Below are 17,503 nucleotides of genomic sequence, written 5' to 3'. Positions count from 1 at the left end.
AAATAATAAAAAAACGTTAAAAAATAAAAAAATAAATAAACAGGGGCGCCTGGGTGGCTCAGTCGGTTGGGCGGCCAACTTGGGCTCAGGTCATGATCTCGCGGTCCGTGAGTTCGAGCCCCGCATCAGGCTCTGTGCTGACAGCTCAGAGCCTGGAGCCTGTTTCAGATTCTGTGTCTCCCTCTCTCTGACCCTCCCCCGTTCATGCTCTGTCTCTCTCTCTCTCTCAAAAATAAAATAAACGTTAAAAAAAAATTAAAAAAAAATAAACAGAATGGAGTTGAATCTCTGATACATATGAAATTAAGAATCAGAAATGAACCACAGTTCCATCACTGGGGTCATGTGACCTTGAATGAGTCGCTTGAACTTTCTGAGTGTCTGTTTTCTCGTTTGTGGAAAGGACGTGTTAATACATGATTTGCTGTAAAGATTGGAAAGTACATAACACAGTGCCTTAAACTTGATAGGTGGACATTGAGTCATTGTTTCTGCATTATTTTTTTTTCATTTTACATTAAAAGCTCCCCAGAAGATATTGTGTGTTGAATCTGCCAATAATGGTATTTTTTTCTTTTTCAAATTATTTTCATTTTCTATCTTTCCTTTTGATAGAACCAAATGTGTTACATAGGTTCTGGTTTTATTGGTAAAACATGAAGCATAGTGAAATCATATGACATTGTCAAAGTTACCAAGCTACTGAGAGGCCCAACCAGTGCTAGTCTAGCTATTTACAAAGTCCTTTTTATGTACATTACCCTATGTAATCCTCACAGTAATGATAAGATTGATATTATATTTCCCTTTATAAAATGTTAGGAAATTGAAGCTTAATGAGGTTCAAAAATTTGCCCAAGTTTCAGAAACTTATACACAGTTCTTACATAAAGATCCAGACCTGGGATAAGATTCTTCAGACTCTTTATAAAATCTTTTTTCTTTAGATTAATTTTCCTTGAAATATAAGGTGCATAAAATTTCCTAGGAATTTTGTACAAAATACAATTCTGAGGCTCTAGGCCACAAAAATTGAAATTTAGTAGCTATTGAGTAAAGAAAGTAAAACTTGAGCAGAGATTTTGAAATTTGAAGACTAAACAGGTATTAAATGGTCAAAGTGAGGAGGGACAAAAACTTCATGCCATTGTATAGATGACAGATAATAATAATAATAATAATGATGATAATGATATATAGAAGATAGATAGATAGATAGATAGATAGATAGATAGATAGATAGATAGGAGATAGATAGGTACCAAAAGAAAGAAGAAAGAAAGAAAGAAAGAAAGAAAGAAAGAAAGAAAGAAAGAAAGAAAGAAAGAAGAAAGAAAGAGAAAGAAAGAAAGAAAGAAAGAAAGAAAGAAAGAAAGAAAGAAAGAAAGAAAAGAACGAAGAAAGAAAGAAAAGAAAGAAAGAAAGAAGAAGAAAAAAAGGTGAGCTTTAATAATTGAAAACTAAATTGTTTTTGAAAAAAATAATTAGAACTCTTTATCACTTGTTTCCATCTTTATCTGCCACTGGTAAAAATAGAGTTGGTTATTTTCATAGAATTGAGAACAGTAGGAAAAGGTCACTTAAGTTATTAAATATTAAAGAAATCTAAGAACACCCTCTAGATGTATGAAGAACATAATGGTGCTAAGGAAGTATCCCAGGAGAAAGAAGGAAAGATGCAATACTATTCAAAGTTGGACGTTGTCCATCGAGTATAACAAGGATACGTCAGGATACATTTTCTTGTATAAAAATAAATATATTATCAATAAAATCATACCTCCGAAATAGGGCATGGCATAAGTCTTTATACCTAGTATAAAGATGAAAAATTCAGCAACTAGCTATTAATAGGCATGAGTATGTGATGTGCTACAGAAAATCTATTCACGTTATCGACTATGATTTTTTTAACTTACCTTTTACTTTTTATTATTTTTTTTTAATTTGAGTATAGTTGAAACACAATGTTATATTAGTTACAGGTGTACAACATAGTGATTCAATATGTTAATAGGTTATGCTATGGTCACCATAAGTATGGCTACATCTGTTATCACATAATGCTATTACACCACTGACTATATTCCTTACACTACACCTTTTATTCTCATGACTTATTTATCCCATAACAGGAAGCTTGTATCTCCTACACCCTTTCACCCATTTTGCCTATTCCCCCACATCCTCTTTTCTAGAAACTATCAGTTCTTTGTATCTATAGGTCTATTTTTATTTTTTATTTGTTTTGGATTTTGTATTCCACATATAAGTGAAATCATATGTTATTTGACTTCCCTTGTCTGCTTTATTTCACTTAGCGTAATACCCTCTATGCCCATCCATACTGTAGCAAATGGTAAGATCTCCATCTCATCCTTTTTTTTTTTTTAATTTTTTTTTTCAACGTTTATTTATTTTTGGGACAGAGAGAGACAGAGCATGAACGGGGGAGGGGCAGAGAGAGAGGGAGACACAGAATCGGAAACAGGCTCCAGGCTCTGAGACATCAGCCCAGAGCCTGACGTGGGGCTCGAACTCACGGACCGTGAGATCGTGACCTGGTTGAAGTCGGACGCTTAATCGACTGTGCCACCCAGGCGCCCCATCCATCTCATCCTTTTTTTATGAATAAGTAATATTCCTCTCATTCCTCTGTGTGTGTGTGTGTGTGTGTGTGTGCGTGTGTGTATCACATATTCTTTATCCATTCGTCTATTAACACTTAGGTCACTACCATACCTTGGCTATTATAAATAATGCTGCAATAAACATAAGCGTACACATACCATTTTGAATTAGTGTTATCATTTTCTTTGGGTAAATACTCAGTAGTAGAATTACTGATTCATATGGTATTTCTATTTTTAATTTTTTGAGGAACCTCCATAATTTTTTTCCACAGTGGCTGCACCAATTTGCATTTCCACCAACAGTACACAAGGGTTCCTTTTTCTCCACATCCTCACCAACACTTGTTTCTTATCTTTTTGATATTAGCCATTCTTATAGGTGTAAGGTGATTTGCACTTTTATTTGCATTTCCCTGATGATTAGTGATGTTGGGCATCTTTCCATGAGTATGTTGGCCATTTGTATGTCTTCTTTGGAAAAATGTCTGTAAGTCTCTGCCCATTTTTAGTTAGATTATTATTTTTTTGGTGTTGAACAGTGTAAGTTCTTTGTATATTTTGGATATTAACTCATAACTGAATATATCATTAGTGAATATCTTCTCCCATTCATTAGGTTGACTTTTCGTTTTGTTGATGATTTCCTTTATTGTGTAAAAGTTTTTCATTTTGGTGTCTTTCATTTTCTTTGCCTTAGAATACATTGCTAGAAACATGTTTTTATAGTTTATGTCAAAGAAATTACTTTCTATGTTCTCTTCTGGGAGTTTTATGGTTTCAGGTCTTACTCTGAGGCCTTTAATTCATTTTGAGTTTATTTTTGTATACAGTGTAATAAAATTGTGCAGTTTCATTCTTTTTTTTAAATAAAACACAAATTTGTATGAATGACTTTCACAGGGACCATACTAATCTTCTATGTATCATTCCAGTTTTAATATATATTTTGCCAAAGGAAGCACCAGTTTCATTACTTTGCATATAGCTGTCCAGTTTTCCAAATGTCATTTATTGAAAAAACTGTCTTTTGTTTTCATTGCATATTCTTACCTCTTTTGTCATATATTAATTGACCACATAAGCATGAGTTTGATTCTGGACTCCCTATTCTGTTCCACTGAACTATGTATCTGTTTTTGTGCTAATACCATACTGTTTTGATTATTACAGCTTTGTAGTAAGTCAAAATCTAAGAATGTGATATCTCCAGCTGTGTTCTTCTTTCTCATGATTGCTTTTGCTATTTGGGGTCTTTTACTATTTTATACAAATTTTAGTATTATTTGTTCTAGTTCTGTAAAAAAATTCTATTGGTATTTTGATAGAGATTACATTGAATATGTAGATTGCTTTGAATAGTATGGAAATTTTAACAATATTCTTTTTTTTTATATGAAATTTATAGACAAATTGGTTTCCATACAACACCGAGTGCTCATCCCAAAAGGTGCCCTCCTCAATACCCATCACCCACCCTCTCCTCCCTCCCACCCCCCATCAACCCTCAGTTTGTTCTCAGTTTTTAAGAGTCTCTTATGCTTTGGCTCTCTCCCACTCTAACCTGTTTTTTTTTTCCTTCCCCTACCCCATGGGTTCCTGTTAATTTCTCAGGGTCCACATAAGAGTGAAACCATATGGTATCTGTCTTTCTCTGTATGGCTTATTTCACTTAGCATCACACTCTCCAGTTCCATCCACGTTGCTACAAAAGGCCATATTTCATTTTTTCTCATTGCCATGTAGTACTCCATTGTGTATATAAACCACAATTTCTTTATCCATTCATCAGTTGATGGACATTTAGGCTCTTTCCATAATTTGGCTATTGTTGAGAGTGCTGCTATGAACATTGGGGTACAAGTGGCCCTATGCATCAGTACTCCTGTATCCCTTGGATAAATTCCTAGCAGTGCTATTGCCGGGTCATAGGGTAGGTCTATTTTTAATTTTCTGAGGAACCTCCACACTGCTTTCCAGAGCGGCTGCACCAATTTGCATTCCCACCAACAGTGCAAGAGGGTTCTCGTTTCTCCACATCCTCTCCAGCATCTATAGTCTCCTGATTTGTTCATTTTGGCCACTCTGACTGGCATGAGGTGATACCTGAGTGTGGTTTTGATTTGTATTTCCCTGATAAGGAGCGATGCTGAACATCTTTTCATGTGCCTGTTGGCCATCCGGATGTCTTCTTTAGAGAAGTGCCTATTCATGTTTTCTGCCCATTTCTTCACTGGGTTATTTGTTTTTCGGGTGTGGAGTTTGGTGAGCTCTTTATAGATTTTGGATACTAGCCCTTTGTCCGATATGTCATTTGCGAATATCTTTTCCCATTCCGTTGGTTGCCTTTTAGTTTTGTTGGTTGTTTCCTTTGCTGTGCAGAAGCTTTTTATCTTCATAAGGCCCCAGTAATTCACTTTTGCTTTTAATTCCCTTGCCTTTGGGGAGGTGTCAAGTAAGAGATTGCTACGGCTGAGGTCAGAGAGGTCTTTTCCTACTTTCTCCTCTAAGGTTTTGATGATTTCCTGTCTCACATTTAGGTCCTTTATCCATTTTGAGTTTATTTTTGTGAATGGTGTGAGAAAGTGGTCTAGTTTCAACCTTCTGCATGTTGCTGTCCAGTTCTCCCAGCACCATTTGTTAAAGAGGCTGTCTTTTTTCCATTGGATGTTCTTTCCTGCTTTGTCAAAGATGAGTTGGCCTTACGTTTGTGGGTCTAGTTCTGGGGTTTCTATTCTATTCCATTGGTCTATGTGTCTGTTTTTGTGCCAATACCATGCTGTCTTGATGATGACAGCTTTGTAGTAGAGGTTAAAGTCTGGGATTGTGATGCCTCCTGCTTTGGTCTTCTTCTTCAAAATCACTTTGGCTATTCGGGGCCTTTTGTGGTTCCATATGAATTTTAGGATTGCTTGTTCTAGTTTCGAGAAGAATGCTGGTGCACTTTTGATTGGGATTGCATTGAATGTGTAGATAGCTTTGGGTAGTATTGACATTTTGACAATATTTATTTTTCCAATCCATGAGCAGGGAATGTCTTTCCATTTCTTTAAATCTTCTTCAATTTCCTTCATAAGCTTTCTATAGTTTTCAGCATACAGATCCTTTACATCTTTGGTTAGATTTATTCCTAGGTATTTTATGCTTCTTGGTGCAATTGTGAATGGGATCAGTTTCTTTATTTGTCTTTCTGTTGCTTCATTGTTAGTGTATAAGAATGCAACTGATTTCTGTACATTGATCTTGTATCCTGCAACTTTGCTGAATTCATGTATCAGTTCCAGTAGACTTTTGGTGGAGTCTATCGGATTTTCCATGTATAATATCATGTCATCTGCAAAAAGCGAAAGCTTGACTTCATCTTTGCCAATTTTAATGCCTTTGATTTCCTTTTGTTGTCTGATTGCTGATGCTAGAACTTCCAGCACTATGTTAAACAGCAGCGGTGAGAGTGGGCATCCTTGTCGTGTTCCTGATCTCATGGAAAAAGCTCTCAGTTTTTCCCCGTTGAGGATGATGTTAGCTGTGGGCCTTTCATAAATGGCTTTTATGATCTTTAAGTATGTTCCTTCTATCCCGACTTTTTCAAGGGTTTTTATTAAGAAAGGGTGCTGGATTTTGTCAAAGGCCTTTTCTGCATCGATTGACAGGATCATATGGTTCTTCTCTTTTTTTTTGTTAATGTGATGTATCACGTTGATTGATTTGCGAATATTGAACCAGCCCTGCATCCCAGGAATGAATCCCACTTGATCATGGTGAATAATTCTTTTTATATGCCGTTGAATTCGATTTGCTAGTATCTTATTGAGAATTTTTGCATCCCTATTCATCAGGGATATTGGCCTGTCGTTCTCTTTTTTTACTGGGTCTCTGTCTGGTTTAGGAATCAAAGTAATACTGGCTTCATAGAATGAGTCTGGAGGTTTTCCTTCCCTTTCTATTTCTTGGAATAGCTTGAGAAGGATAGGTATTATCTCTGCTTTAAACGTCTGGTAGAACTCCCCTGGGAAGCCATCTGGTCCTGGACTCTTATTTGTTGGGAGATTTTTGATAACCGATTCAATTTCTTCGCTGGTTATGGGTCTGTTCAAGCTTTCTATTTCCTCCTGGTTGAGTTTTGGAAGAGTGTGGGTGTTCAGGAATTTGTCCATTTCTTCCAGGTTGTCCAATTTGTTGGCATATAATTTTTCATAGTATTCCCTGATAATTGTTTGTATCTCTGAAGGATTGGTTGTAATAATTCCATTTTCATTCATGATTTTATCTATTTGGGTCATTTCCCTTTTCTTTTTGAGAAGCCTGGCTAGAGGTTTGTCAATTTTGTTTATTTTTTCAAAAAACCAACTCTTGGTTTCGTTGATCTGCTCTACAGTTTCTTTAGATTCTATATTGTTTATTTCTGCTCTGATCTTTATTATTTCTCTTCTTCTGCTGGGTTTAGGCTGCCTTTGCTGTTCTGCTTCTAGTTCCTTTAGGTGTGCTGTTAGATTTTGTATTTGGGATTTTTCTTGTTTCTTGAGATAGGCCTGGATTGCAATGTATTTTCCTCTCAGGACTGCCTTCGCTGCGTCCCAAAGCGTTTGGATGGTTGTATTTTCATTTTCGTTTGTTTCCATGTATTTTTTAATTTCTTCTCTAATTGCCTGGTTGACCCACTCATTCGTTAGTAGGGTGTTCTTTAACCTCCATGCCTTTGGAGGTTTTCCAGACTTTTTCCTGTGGTTGATTTCAAGCTTCATAGCATTGTGGTCTGAAAGTATGCATGGTATAATTTCAATTCTTGTAAACTTATGAAGGGCTGTTTTGTGACCCAGTATATGATCTATCTTGGAAAATGTTCCATGTGCACTCGAGAAGAAAGTATATTCTGTTGCTTTGGGATGCAGAGTTCTAAATATATCTGTCAAGTCCATCTGATCCAATGTCTCATTCAGGGCCCTTGTTTCTTTATTGACCGTGTGTCTAGATGATCTGTCCATTTCTGTAAGTGGGGTGTTAAAGTCCCCTGCAATTACCACATTCTTATCAATAAGGTTGCTTATGTTTATGAGTAATTGTTTTATATATTTGGGGGCTCCAGTATTCGGTGCATAGACATTTATAATTGTTAGCTCTTCCTGATGGATAGACCCTGTAACTATTATATAATGTCCTTCTTCATCTCTTGTTACAGCCTTTAATTTAAAGTCTAGTTTGTCTGATATAAGTATGGCTACTCCAGCTTTCTTTTGGCTTCCAGTCGCATGATAAATAGTTCTCCATCCCCTCACTCTCAATCTAAAGGTGTCCTCAGGTCTAAAATGAGTCTCTTGTAGACAGCAAATAGATGGGTCTTGTTTTTTTATCCATTCTGATACCCTATGTCTTTTGGTTGGCGCATTTAATCCATTTACATTCAGTGTTATTATAGAAAGATACGGGTTGAGAGTCATTGTGATGTCTGTATGTTTTATGCTTGTAGTGATGTCTCTGGGACTTTGTCTCACAGGGTCCCCCTTAGGATCTCTTGTAGGGCTGGTTTAGTGGTGACAAATTCCTTCAGCTTTTGTTTGTTTGGGAAGACCTTTATCTCTCCTTCTATTCTAAATGACAGACTTGCTGGATAAAGGATTCTCGGCTGCATATTTTTTCTGTCTAGCACCCTGAAAATCTCGTGCCAATTCTTTCTGGCCTGCCAAGTTTCAAAAGAGAGATCAGTCACGAGTCTTATGGTCTCCCTTTATATGTGAGGGCACGTTTACCCCTTGCTGCTTTCAGAATTTTCTCTTTATCCTTGTATTTTGCCAGTTTCACTATGATATGTCGTGCAGAAGATCGATTCAAGTTACGTCTGAAGGGAGTTCTCTGTGCCTCTTGGATTTCAATGCCTTTTTCCTTCCCCAGTTCAGGGAAGTTCTCAGCTATGATTTCTTCAAGTACCCCTTCAGCACCTTTCCCTCTCTCTTCCTCCTCTGGGATACCAATTATGCATATATTATTTCTTTTTAGTGTATCACTTAGTTCTCTAATTTTCCCCTCATACTCCTGGATTTTTTTATCTCTCTTTTTCTCAGCTTCCTCTTTTTCCATAACTTTATCTTCTAGTTCACCTATTCTCTCCTCTGCTTCTTCAAGCCGAGCTGTGGTGGTTTCCATTTTGTTATGCATTTCGTTCAAAGCGTTTTTCAGCTCCTCGTGACTGTTCCTTAGTCCCTTGATCTCTGTAGCAAGAGATTCTCTGCTGTCCTGTATACTGTTTTCAAGCCCAGCGATTAATTTTATGACTATTATTCTAAATTCACTTTCTGTTATATCATTTAAATCCTTTTTGATCAGCTCATTAGCTGTTGTTATTTCCTGGAGATTCTTCTGAGGGGAATTCTTCCGCTTGGTCATTTTGGATAGTCCCTGGCGTGGTGAGGACCTGCAGGGCACTTCCCCTGTGCTGTGGTGTATAACTGGAGTTGGTGGGCGGGGCCGCAGTCAGACCTGATGTCTGCCCCCAGCCCACCGCTGGGGCCACAGTCAGACTGGTGTGTGCCTTCTCTTCCCCTCTCCTAGGGGCGGGATTCACTGTGGGGTGGCGTGGCCCGTCTGGGCTACTTGCACACTGCCAGGCTTGTGATGCTGGGGATCTGGCGTATTAGCTGGGATGGGTAGGCAAGGTGCACGGGGGCAGGAGGGGCAGGGTTAGATCGCTTCTCCTTAGGCGATCCTCTTCAGGAGGGGCCCTGTGGCAGCGGGAGGGAATCAGATCCACTGCCGGAGGTTTGGCTCCGCAGAAGCACAGAGTTGGGTGTTTGCGTGGAGGGAGCAAGTTCCCTGGTAAGAACCGGTTCTCTTTGGGATTTTGGCTGGGGGATGGGCGGGGGAGATGGCGCTGTTGAGCACCTTTGTTCCCCACCAAACTGAGCTGTGTTGTCAGGGGGCTCAGCAGCTCTCCCTCCCTTTGTCCTCCAGCCTTCCTGCTTTCCGAGCAGAGCTGTTAACTTATGTCCTCCCAGACGCTAAGTAGCACTTGCTGTCGGAACACAGTCCGTCAGGCCCCTCCGCTTTTGCCAGCCAGACTCGGGGGCTCTGCTTGGCCGGCGAGCCGCCCCTCCGCCCCGGCTCCCTCCCGCCAGTCTGTGGAGCGCGCACCGCCTCGCCGCCCTTCCTACCCTCTTCCGTGGGCCTCTCGTCTGCGTTCGGCTCCGGCGACTCCGTTCTGCTAATCCTCTGGCGGTTTTCTGGGTTATTTAGGCAGGTGTAGGTGGAATCTAAGTGATCAGCAGGACGGGCGGTGAGCCCAGCGTCCTCCTACGCCGCCATCTTGACGCTTCCTATCTAACAATATTCTTTCAATTCATGAGCATGGTGTATCTTCATTTGCTTTTGTTGTCCTCCCTTTCTTTCATCAATGTTTTACAGTTTTCAGAGTGTATGTTATTCATCTCCTTGATAAACTTTATTCCTAGGTATTCTTTTGGGTGCAATGTGAATGCAATTGTTTTCTTAATTTCTCTTTCTGCTACTTCATTATTAATGTATAGAAATTCAACCAATATCTGGGTATAATTCTTTTCTTGCAACTTTACTAGTTATTAATAGAATTCATTTATTACTTCTTTCAGTTTTTTGGTAGAGTCTTCAGTGTTTTCCATGAATAGTATTATGTCATCTACAAATAGTGACAATTTAACCTCTTTCTCACTGATATGGATGCCTCTTATTTCTTTTTGTTTTCTGATTGCTGTGCATAGGACAAGTGGTGAGAGTGGACATCTTGTCTTATTCCTGACCTTAGAGCTATAGCATAGCTTAAAGCTCACAGTTTTTTACCATTGAATATGGTGTTAGGTGTGGGCTTTCATATATGGCTTTGTTATATTGAAGTATGATCCCTCTAAATCCATTTTGAGAGGATTGAACTACTATTTTTAATGAAATGTTTTGCTGTTACTTATATATGGACTTTTAAGTTGGGTCTATGCAAAATGGTCCTTTGTGCTGGTTGGTTCATTTCATGTAATTAAACTACATGATAAACATTAAAAATATTCTTTGTGTCTTGAGTTATTGAGCTTATTTCTCTGCATTAATCTAATCTTTCAGACAATAGCTGAATCTCTTCTTCACTCAGTTAGAAAATCATGTTCAGGACTTTGTTGCCATGAATGACTGCCTTTTGCTGCAGCACAGTCCTGCATGTGTTTAGAAAAGGTGTTTGTCCCCAAGCAATATTTACGGGATTAGAAATAGAACTGATTTAGTATACCATGGAATATTTGCTATCAATTTTTTATTATAGTTTTAAACAATATAAGCCAACGATCTGTTTAATGTTTTAAATCCCAGCAAGTTTAATTTTTCACTTAAAAACTCTGTGTGAAAAAAAAAATGACATGAACGTCCCCCAAATCAAATAAAGTAAAAACAATGTGAGTCTGCATAAAATGTAAAATATAACATGTAACAATAGGGTATTTGTTGAATCAGTAGGTGTCAGATTCAGGCATAGAAAGTAATGCTATCTAGGTAAGAAAGGGTCAGAAAAAAATGATTGGCATGGGGAATCAGTGGCAGTGTTAGGGGATTTTTTTTAAGAATTTTTCCTCAAAAGAGGTTGGACAATCACATGACAAGAACTCAGCCTGGATCCACCAGTTGTTGTCTGCAAGGAGAATGGGTAATGACTTCACAAGAAGTCATTTCCTACTTATTACCACATTATTTTGTTATAATTTACTTTGAACAGGAAATACCAGTCCTCTGGTTGTTGAAAGTAAAGCTGAACCATGTTCCTACCTTTTTCCCCAAAGCAGGAAGACTCTTTGGGTCCTGTTTTTTTTTTTTTTTCCTTGAGGAGTTTTCCTGTTTCAAGTACTCCTTCCTCATCTGAAAAATAAGAGTTGAATGACATCACTGAAGTTAATTTAAAAATTCCAAGGCTGTATACTATTACTTAACTATCACATGAAGTCTTAGATCCTTGTTCCCAGCATAACGATTAACAGCTTTAGAGGTTACAAAGAGATATGTTTTATTTGTTTTTCAGCTTTAAAAGTCACTGTCTTCTCAAGAGAAGAAAATTGTCTAACTGAATATTAGGCCAACAAAATGAGTTGATCTGATAGCAACCTAACAACAGTCCTAGGGAGACTTTGATTGAGGATAAATTAAATTCATGAGAACATGGCATCTGCCAGGGGACTTTGTGCTTTGTCATTTGCTCAGCAGTCCTCACTAAGAAAAAATGAAGAGACTCTGTCCATTTTTCTAAATTATCTATGTTCAAATAAAATATTTATTTTAGTGATCCTATATAATGGCATTGTTGGGGGATGAGGGAGAATTTCCAGATTCCTGCCAATCATATACTGAATTATTACAGCTAAGTAAAAAGTTAATATTGACTTCTGCTAAATGAGAAGCATTTGTATAACATTCAGACACTAGTTGCTATCACACATTTGTCATCTGTGAGATATTTATTTCTTATTAATCTATTTTCAAAGATGTATAATGCAGATTAGCAGTAAAAGCCTTTGAAGAGAAAATTTACTCTCTAAAAAAAATGTCAAAAAAGAGCAAAAATATCACCATTATTAACAGGCCTTAAAAACAAAGGTATTGATTGTATTAATATAATTTTAATGTAATTCACTCCTCAATATAGACAGGAAGCTGATTACAGCCAGCATTCAGTATATAATGTCTAAAAATGTATATTTTTCTGTAGATGGAGCATTAATAAGCCAGTACTAATATAATATCCATAAATCTTATTTTCAGTTGTATTATGGTTGAAAATTATATTTAACCTGTCATAAAAGGTAAATCACATCACTAATTTTTCAGAATATTTTTACAGTAATATATTTATAAAAATATTTAAATTTATATGGAGTTATAAAAATTATCTGTCCACAGGCTTTAATAGGCTTTAGTAATTTATTGAATTATTCAAAAATGCTTATTTGCTTTCATGGAGCTATTCTCTCATTTTTATTACCATTTTATTCAATTGAAAAAAAATTGTTAAGTATATTTTAACTTAACAAAAAAAGAAGTTACTATATTATATTGAATCTTTGTCTTATATGGTAATGACTTAATTTTAAAACATTCTTTTACTTATTAATTATTACACAATATTCCAAATTCAGAACACAACTCCTCTGTCCTTTCTTACCTTCTTTTTTCTATCTTTCATCTCTCCTTGAAAAAATATTTATTGGGGGCCTAATAAATGCCAAGTACTATGTTGAATATTTAGTCCAGTGGAAATTATAGAAAAATAATTATAGCTAACTTAAGATCTGCTATAATGAGATGTAAAATATACTCCCCAGACACTTTGAACATAACATTATCATTGTCTGGCATTTGTTTTTTGTAAAAGATCTGTCTCTGCCACAGGATTTTAACATATCTAGAGCTGAAGCCCTATCTTGTCCTCCTATAAGGCATTTGCCCCACTCATCTCTCACCACTCAGCACATTGCTTTATGCACAATGTCAGATAATGTTTGGTTAAATAGTATATACTTACAATAGAACATACATACAACATTGGAAGCTTTCTTTAAAGTAATGACTTTGGGGTGCCTGGGTGGCTCAGTCGGTTAAGCGTCTGACTTCGGCTCAGGTCACGATCTCACAGTTTGAGTTCAAGCCCCACGTCAGGCTCTGTGCTGACAGCTTGGAGCCTGCTTCGGATTCTGTGTCTCCTTCTCTCTCTGCCCCTCCCCAACTTGTGCTCTATGTCTCTCAAAAAATAAATAAATGTAAAAAGAAATTAAAATAATGACTTTAAAAAATAATTTTACTTGCTTGTTGTGCAGAATCAGAAAATCCAAACAAGTAAAGAATAAAATTTAAATCATCTACATCCTCATTTCCAAGCAATAAACACCATACATACTTTAATGCATTTCTTTCCAGTCTTTTCATTATGTATTTGGGAAGTAACTATACACTTAGATTTACATATAAATTTGTATTCTATTTTTTTCACTTATTATAATGTGAACATTTCCCACATCAGTAAATAATCTTAAATATTAGTCAGTTTAATGGCTACCTAATATTTTATCATAAAATTTAATGATTTAAATATTACATGATTATTGGACAATTACTTATTTACAATGGTTTGTATTATAAATAATTGCACACAGTGAGTGTCCTGAATACATGAATCTTATTCACTTTCACTGATTATTTTGCTAAGGTCTATACTTGGGAAAATAGCCACATATAGAGAAAAATACTTGGATATTTATTAATTATGTTGTAAATTCTTTTTTGTTCTAGCTGAATTTTTTAAAATTATTTAGAATAAATATTACCTATTGTTAAAAGAAATATACCTTTCTTTAAGGAAACTAACTTAAACATTTTCTAGAGCATTAATACTCATAAAGGCCTCCTCAAAACTCATGTAGTGTTACTTCTACCATTGTCTTTTGGGTCAGATACTGACAAGCCAGCCCAGATTGAGGAAGGTGAAAGAATAGGCTCCACCTTTCAAAGAGGGAATGGCCTGCATGTACAGGAGAAAGAAGTGATGGTGTCCGTCTTATACACAGACTGCCACAAAGTCCTAAATGCTTTCTTCAAATGCCATCTATATATCTACCACATCATTTAAATGTGCTTTTCCTTAACATACACTTTTTCTCTGTCTTCCCTTCCTTCAGTTAAAACTACTTTCTATATTAACAGTGAAAGGAGAAAGGATCTGTGTACTCCTTGCTTATTTGTACAAATAAGACATTAAAATCAGATCCAAATTCATATCTTAGCTGTGCCATTCACTAACAGAATGACTTGAGAAAAAACTTCTCCTCATAAGAATGGATTTTCTGATACACACTGCCTACCATAACACCTAACATATAAGATTTATTGACTAAGAAACTTATTTATTTATTGACTAACCAATGTCTGATATTTCATTATAACCTCTATGAAATAAGAATAATGCCAATCTCAAAGTGACATAGAAATAAATGAACAAGTTAATGTTTGAAAAATAGTTAGTACAGGGCCTTAATACAGTGACATGTGGATATGGTAGCTATTAGTAATATTATTACAGTTAATATTCTTGTCATTATTATGTTGTCATCATTATAGTTGCTCTTCTATATTCGTGTCACCCAACTAACAACTTGTTACACATCTTCTTCAGCACCTGGACCTCATTTATTTACCTCATCTCATCTTTAGCCACTGTTTTAATGCTTTGCACAGTCATACAGATGACACATCAAACATATTCTTCCATAAGTCCTTCTTACATAAGGCTGACCTTGTCAGCCTTAATAACCATATTCCCCACTCCCCTCCAGATAAACACAAATTCTCATTCAAAAGTATCCTACTGGAATTTTCTCTTCACAAATTCCAATTCTTATATCTTTCCATCATAATAATGTGATTTCCTTGATTCCTTTCTTTTATTCTAGTCTATCAGCACCTTTCTGGCTTTACTTGACTCCCTAGTCAACCTTGACACCATGGCTATTCACACCATTGGCATCTTTGATGATAAAAAAAACAAATTATAAATTCCTAAATCTGAATGGAATCAATTGATAAAAATTTTCACTTCTTGTTTCCTGAAAATGTCATTTGCTTCATGAGGCTTTTAAAATTCTTTTTCCATCTCCTTGTTCCTTCCTCAAAATTCTCTACCCAGAGGTCTTTACTAACTGCCTCCATTTCTCCATCCCTCCACTATTTCTTAGCTCCTTACAGACTAGGTCAGGCCCTCCTGATCAGATGTTGTAATCACCAAATTTGATTCAGCAAAGTTAGACTAGAAATCCAGGACCAAAGCCAAAGAAAGTAGTTAAAAGATCCCATTCAGATTTAAGAATTTGTAAATTTGGTTTGTCATCAAGATGTCTGGTGTGAATGACAATGACATCAAGGTGGACTAGGGAATCAAGTGAAGCCAGAATGGTACTGTAGGACTAATTCAGAAAATAACTTAAAATACTTAAGAGAGGTTTTTATTTTTTTTCATTGAAAATAAAACATCTTTACAGCCTGAATTGTCCATATGAGGGAATAGAAAAATATTAATAAAAAACGTAGCATGCTTTTCAGCCACTAAAATAAACCAATAAAATAGAGTGTTTATAAACACTCTACAGATCTTTAAATGTTATTAGATAACACTATTTTAGAAGTGATAGTACAAAGGTATATTTCTTCTATAATATCACAGTTGTTTCTTGAAGGTAGAGTCTATGTGCACATAGATTATCACTATTCTATGCCAATTTTTCATGATCATAAGGAAAATAATCTTCTGATTCACCACTTTCCCACCCTTGCTCAAAATCATCATCATCATCATCATCATCATCACCACCACCACCACCAGATCACACCTTCCTTTTTAACCCCTCACAAAAATTTTCCATGCCTAACTTCTAGGGTATACCCTTCTCTGGCCTAAACTATCATTATTTCAGAGCTTTTTATATCTCCCTTGTTAAAGTTTAAGCTACCTGAGAGTTACATTACAGTATGTGTACACTGCAGGTTTCCAGAATGTAAAAATTAAGCCCATACACCTATAGAGCTTTAGTAATAATGGGATCATTTTTGTTTCTGATACCTTTCAGAACAAAGGTTCCTGATTTCCTTTCACTCTATTGTTGCCTCTGTAAACTGTGATATATTTCAACAGTCATAGTTGATATTGACATTCATATTCTTGTGTGTGTTTCTCCTTTTGTTTCTTTTCCTGTACAATATAATGCTAATGGGTAGTTTCTTCCAAGCACAAAATGTTAGACGAAAAAGTCAAATCTATAATTCAGTTACTGTAGAAATCATGGAAACTGCATCTCTTTTCTCTTTACTGTCAATTTGCATTACTAAATATGTATTTCATCAGGATGGTTAGATAGTTTGATTGGAACTTATTGGAAATACATTTTCCAACAGCTCCTCTTCATGGCTTGTACTTAAATTTATCCATTCCCCTTTGTCTATAGGTCCCCCAGGCCCACCAGGGATAGTGATTGTTGAAGACATCACGGAAAGCACAGCCACACTCTCCTGGAGTCCTGCATCTGACAACCACAGTCCAATCTCCTCCTACAACCTGCAGGCTCGCAGCCCATTTTCGCTGGGCTGGCAAACAGTAAAAACAAGTAAGAGTCTCTAAGACAACATCAGAGGCAACATGAGTAGCTTCCTATGTCATAAACTGTATTGGCTAGCAATCTCAATAGGATCATTTTGGATTCTGGCAACTGTTATTTATTACAATACTAACCATTGTTTGCCTCCTTTTATAAAGCTACCTTGCTTTCTTCTCTCAATTCCCAAGAAGAAACCATATCATTTATATTTGTTTGTTTATTGAAATAACTTTAGATTCAAATGGAAATTGTAAAAATAGTACAAAGATTTCCTATGGACCCATTCCTCAGCTCTCCCTAATTATAACATTTTACATAACAATGGTACAATTCTCAAATCAGAAAATTAACATTGGTACAATGTTATTAACTGACCTACAGACTATTCATATTTCACCAGTTTTTATATACAAATTTTCAGTGGGCAGTCCCATAAAATTTTATGAGATATTATTTTATAGACTCAAACCACCAAGACAATCAGATATAGAATTTTTCCATTATTCTAGTTCCTTGTGCTACCTCTTTATAGTCACACACCTGTTTTATTTCCTTTTATTTTATATGTGTTTCATTTCCAAAAGGAAAATCTAACATAAAATTACATTATTTAAAATAATGTGGCATTTTAATGTTTACTTTAAACATGCTTGTGTAATAATTGCCCTAAATTTAAAGTCATTTTCTTCCCTGATAGTTTGCTTTTAATGTTGTAACCACACTCCTATCTCTCCAAATATG

General features: G+C 36.1%; 1 protein-coding gene and 1 pseudogene across 2 annotated transcripts in view; one reads left to right on the top strand and one right to left on the bottom strand.

The window, feature by feature from the left end:
• The window catches only part of CNTN5 (contactin 5), a 1,399,046-nt gene that overhangs the window by 1,287,274 nt on the left and 94,269 nt on the right, over positions 1–17,503 (top strand). For both annotated transcript variants that reach the window (XM_045038579.1, XM_023239314.2), the window contains one exon: positions 16,613–16,771. In XM_045038579.1, the coding sequence (XP_044894514.1) occupies positions 16,613–16,771 (159 nt within the window). The remainder of the gene's footprint in view (positions 1–16,612; positions 16,772–17,503) is intronic.
• Positions 3,498–3,593, bottom strand: LOC111556819 (annotated as a pseudogene).

The sequence above is a fragment of the Felis catus genome, chromosome D1 (genome assembly GCF_018350175.1).
Source record: "Felis catus isolate Fca126 chromosome D1, F.catus_Fca126_mat1.0, whole genome shotgun sequence".
In the NCBI taxonomy this organism is placed as follows: Eukaryota; Metazoa; Chordata; class Mammalia; order Carnivora; family Felidae; genus Felis; species Felis catus.
This window is presented reverse-complemented; position numbering and strand designations above follow the sequence as displayed.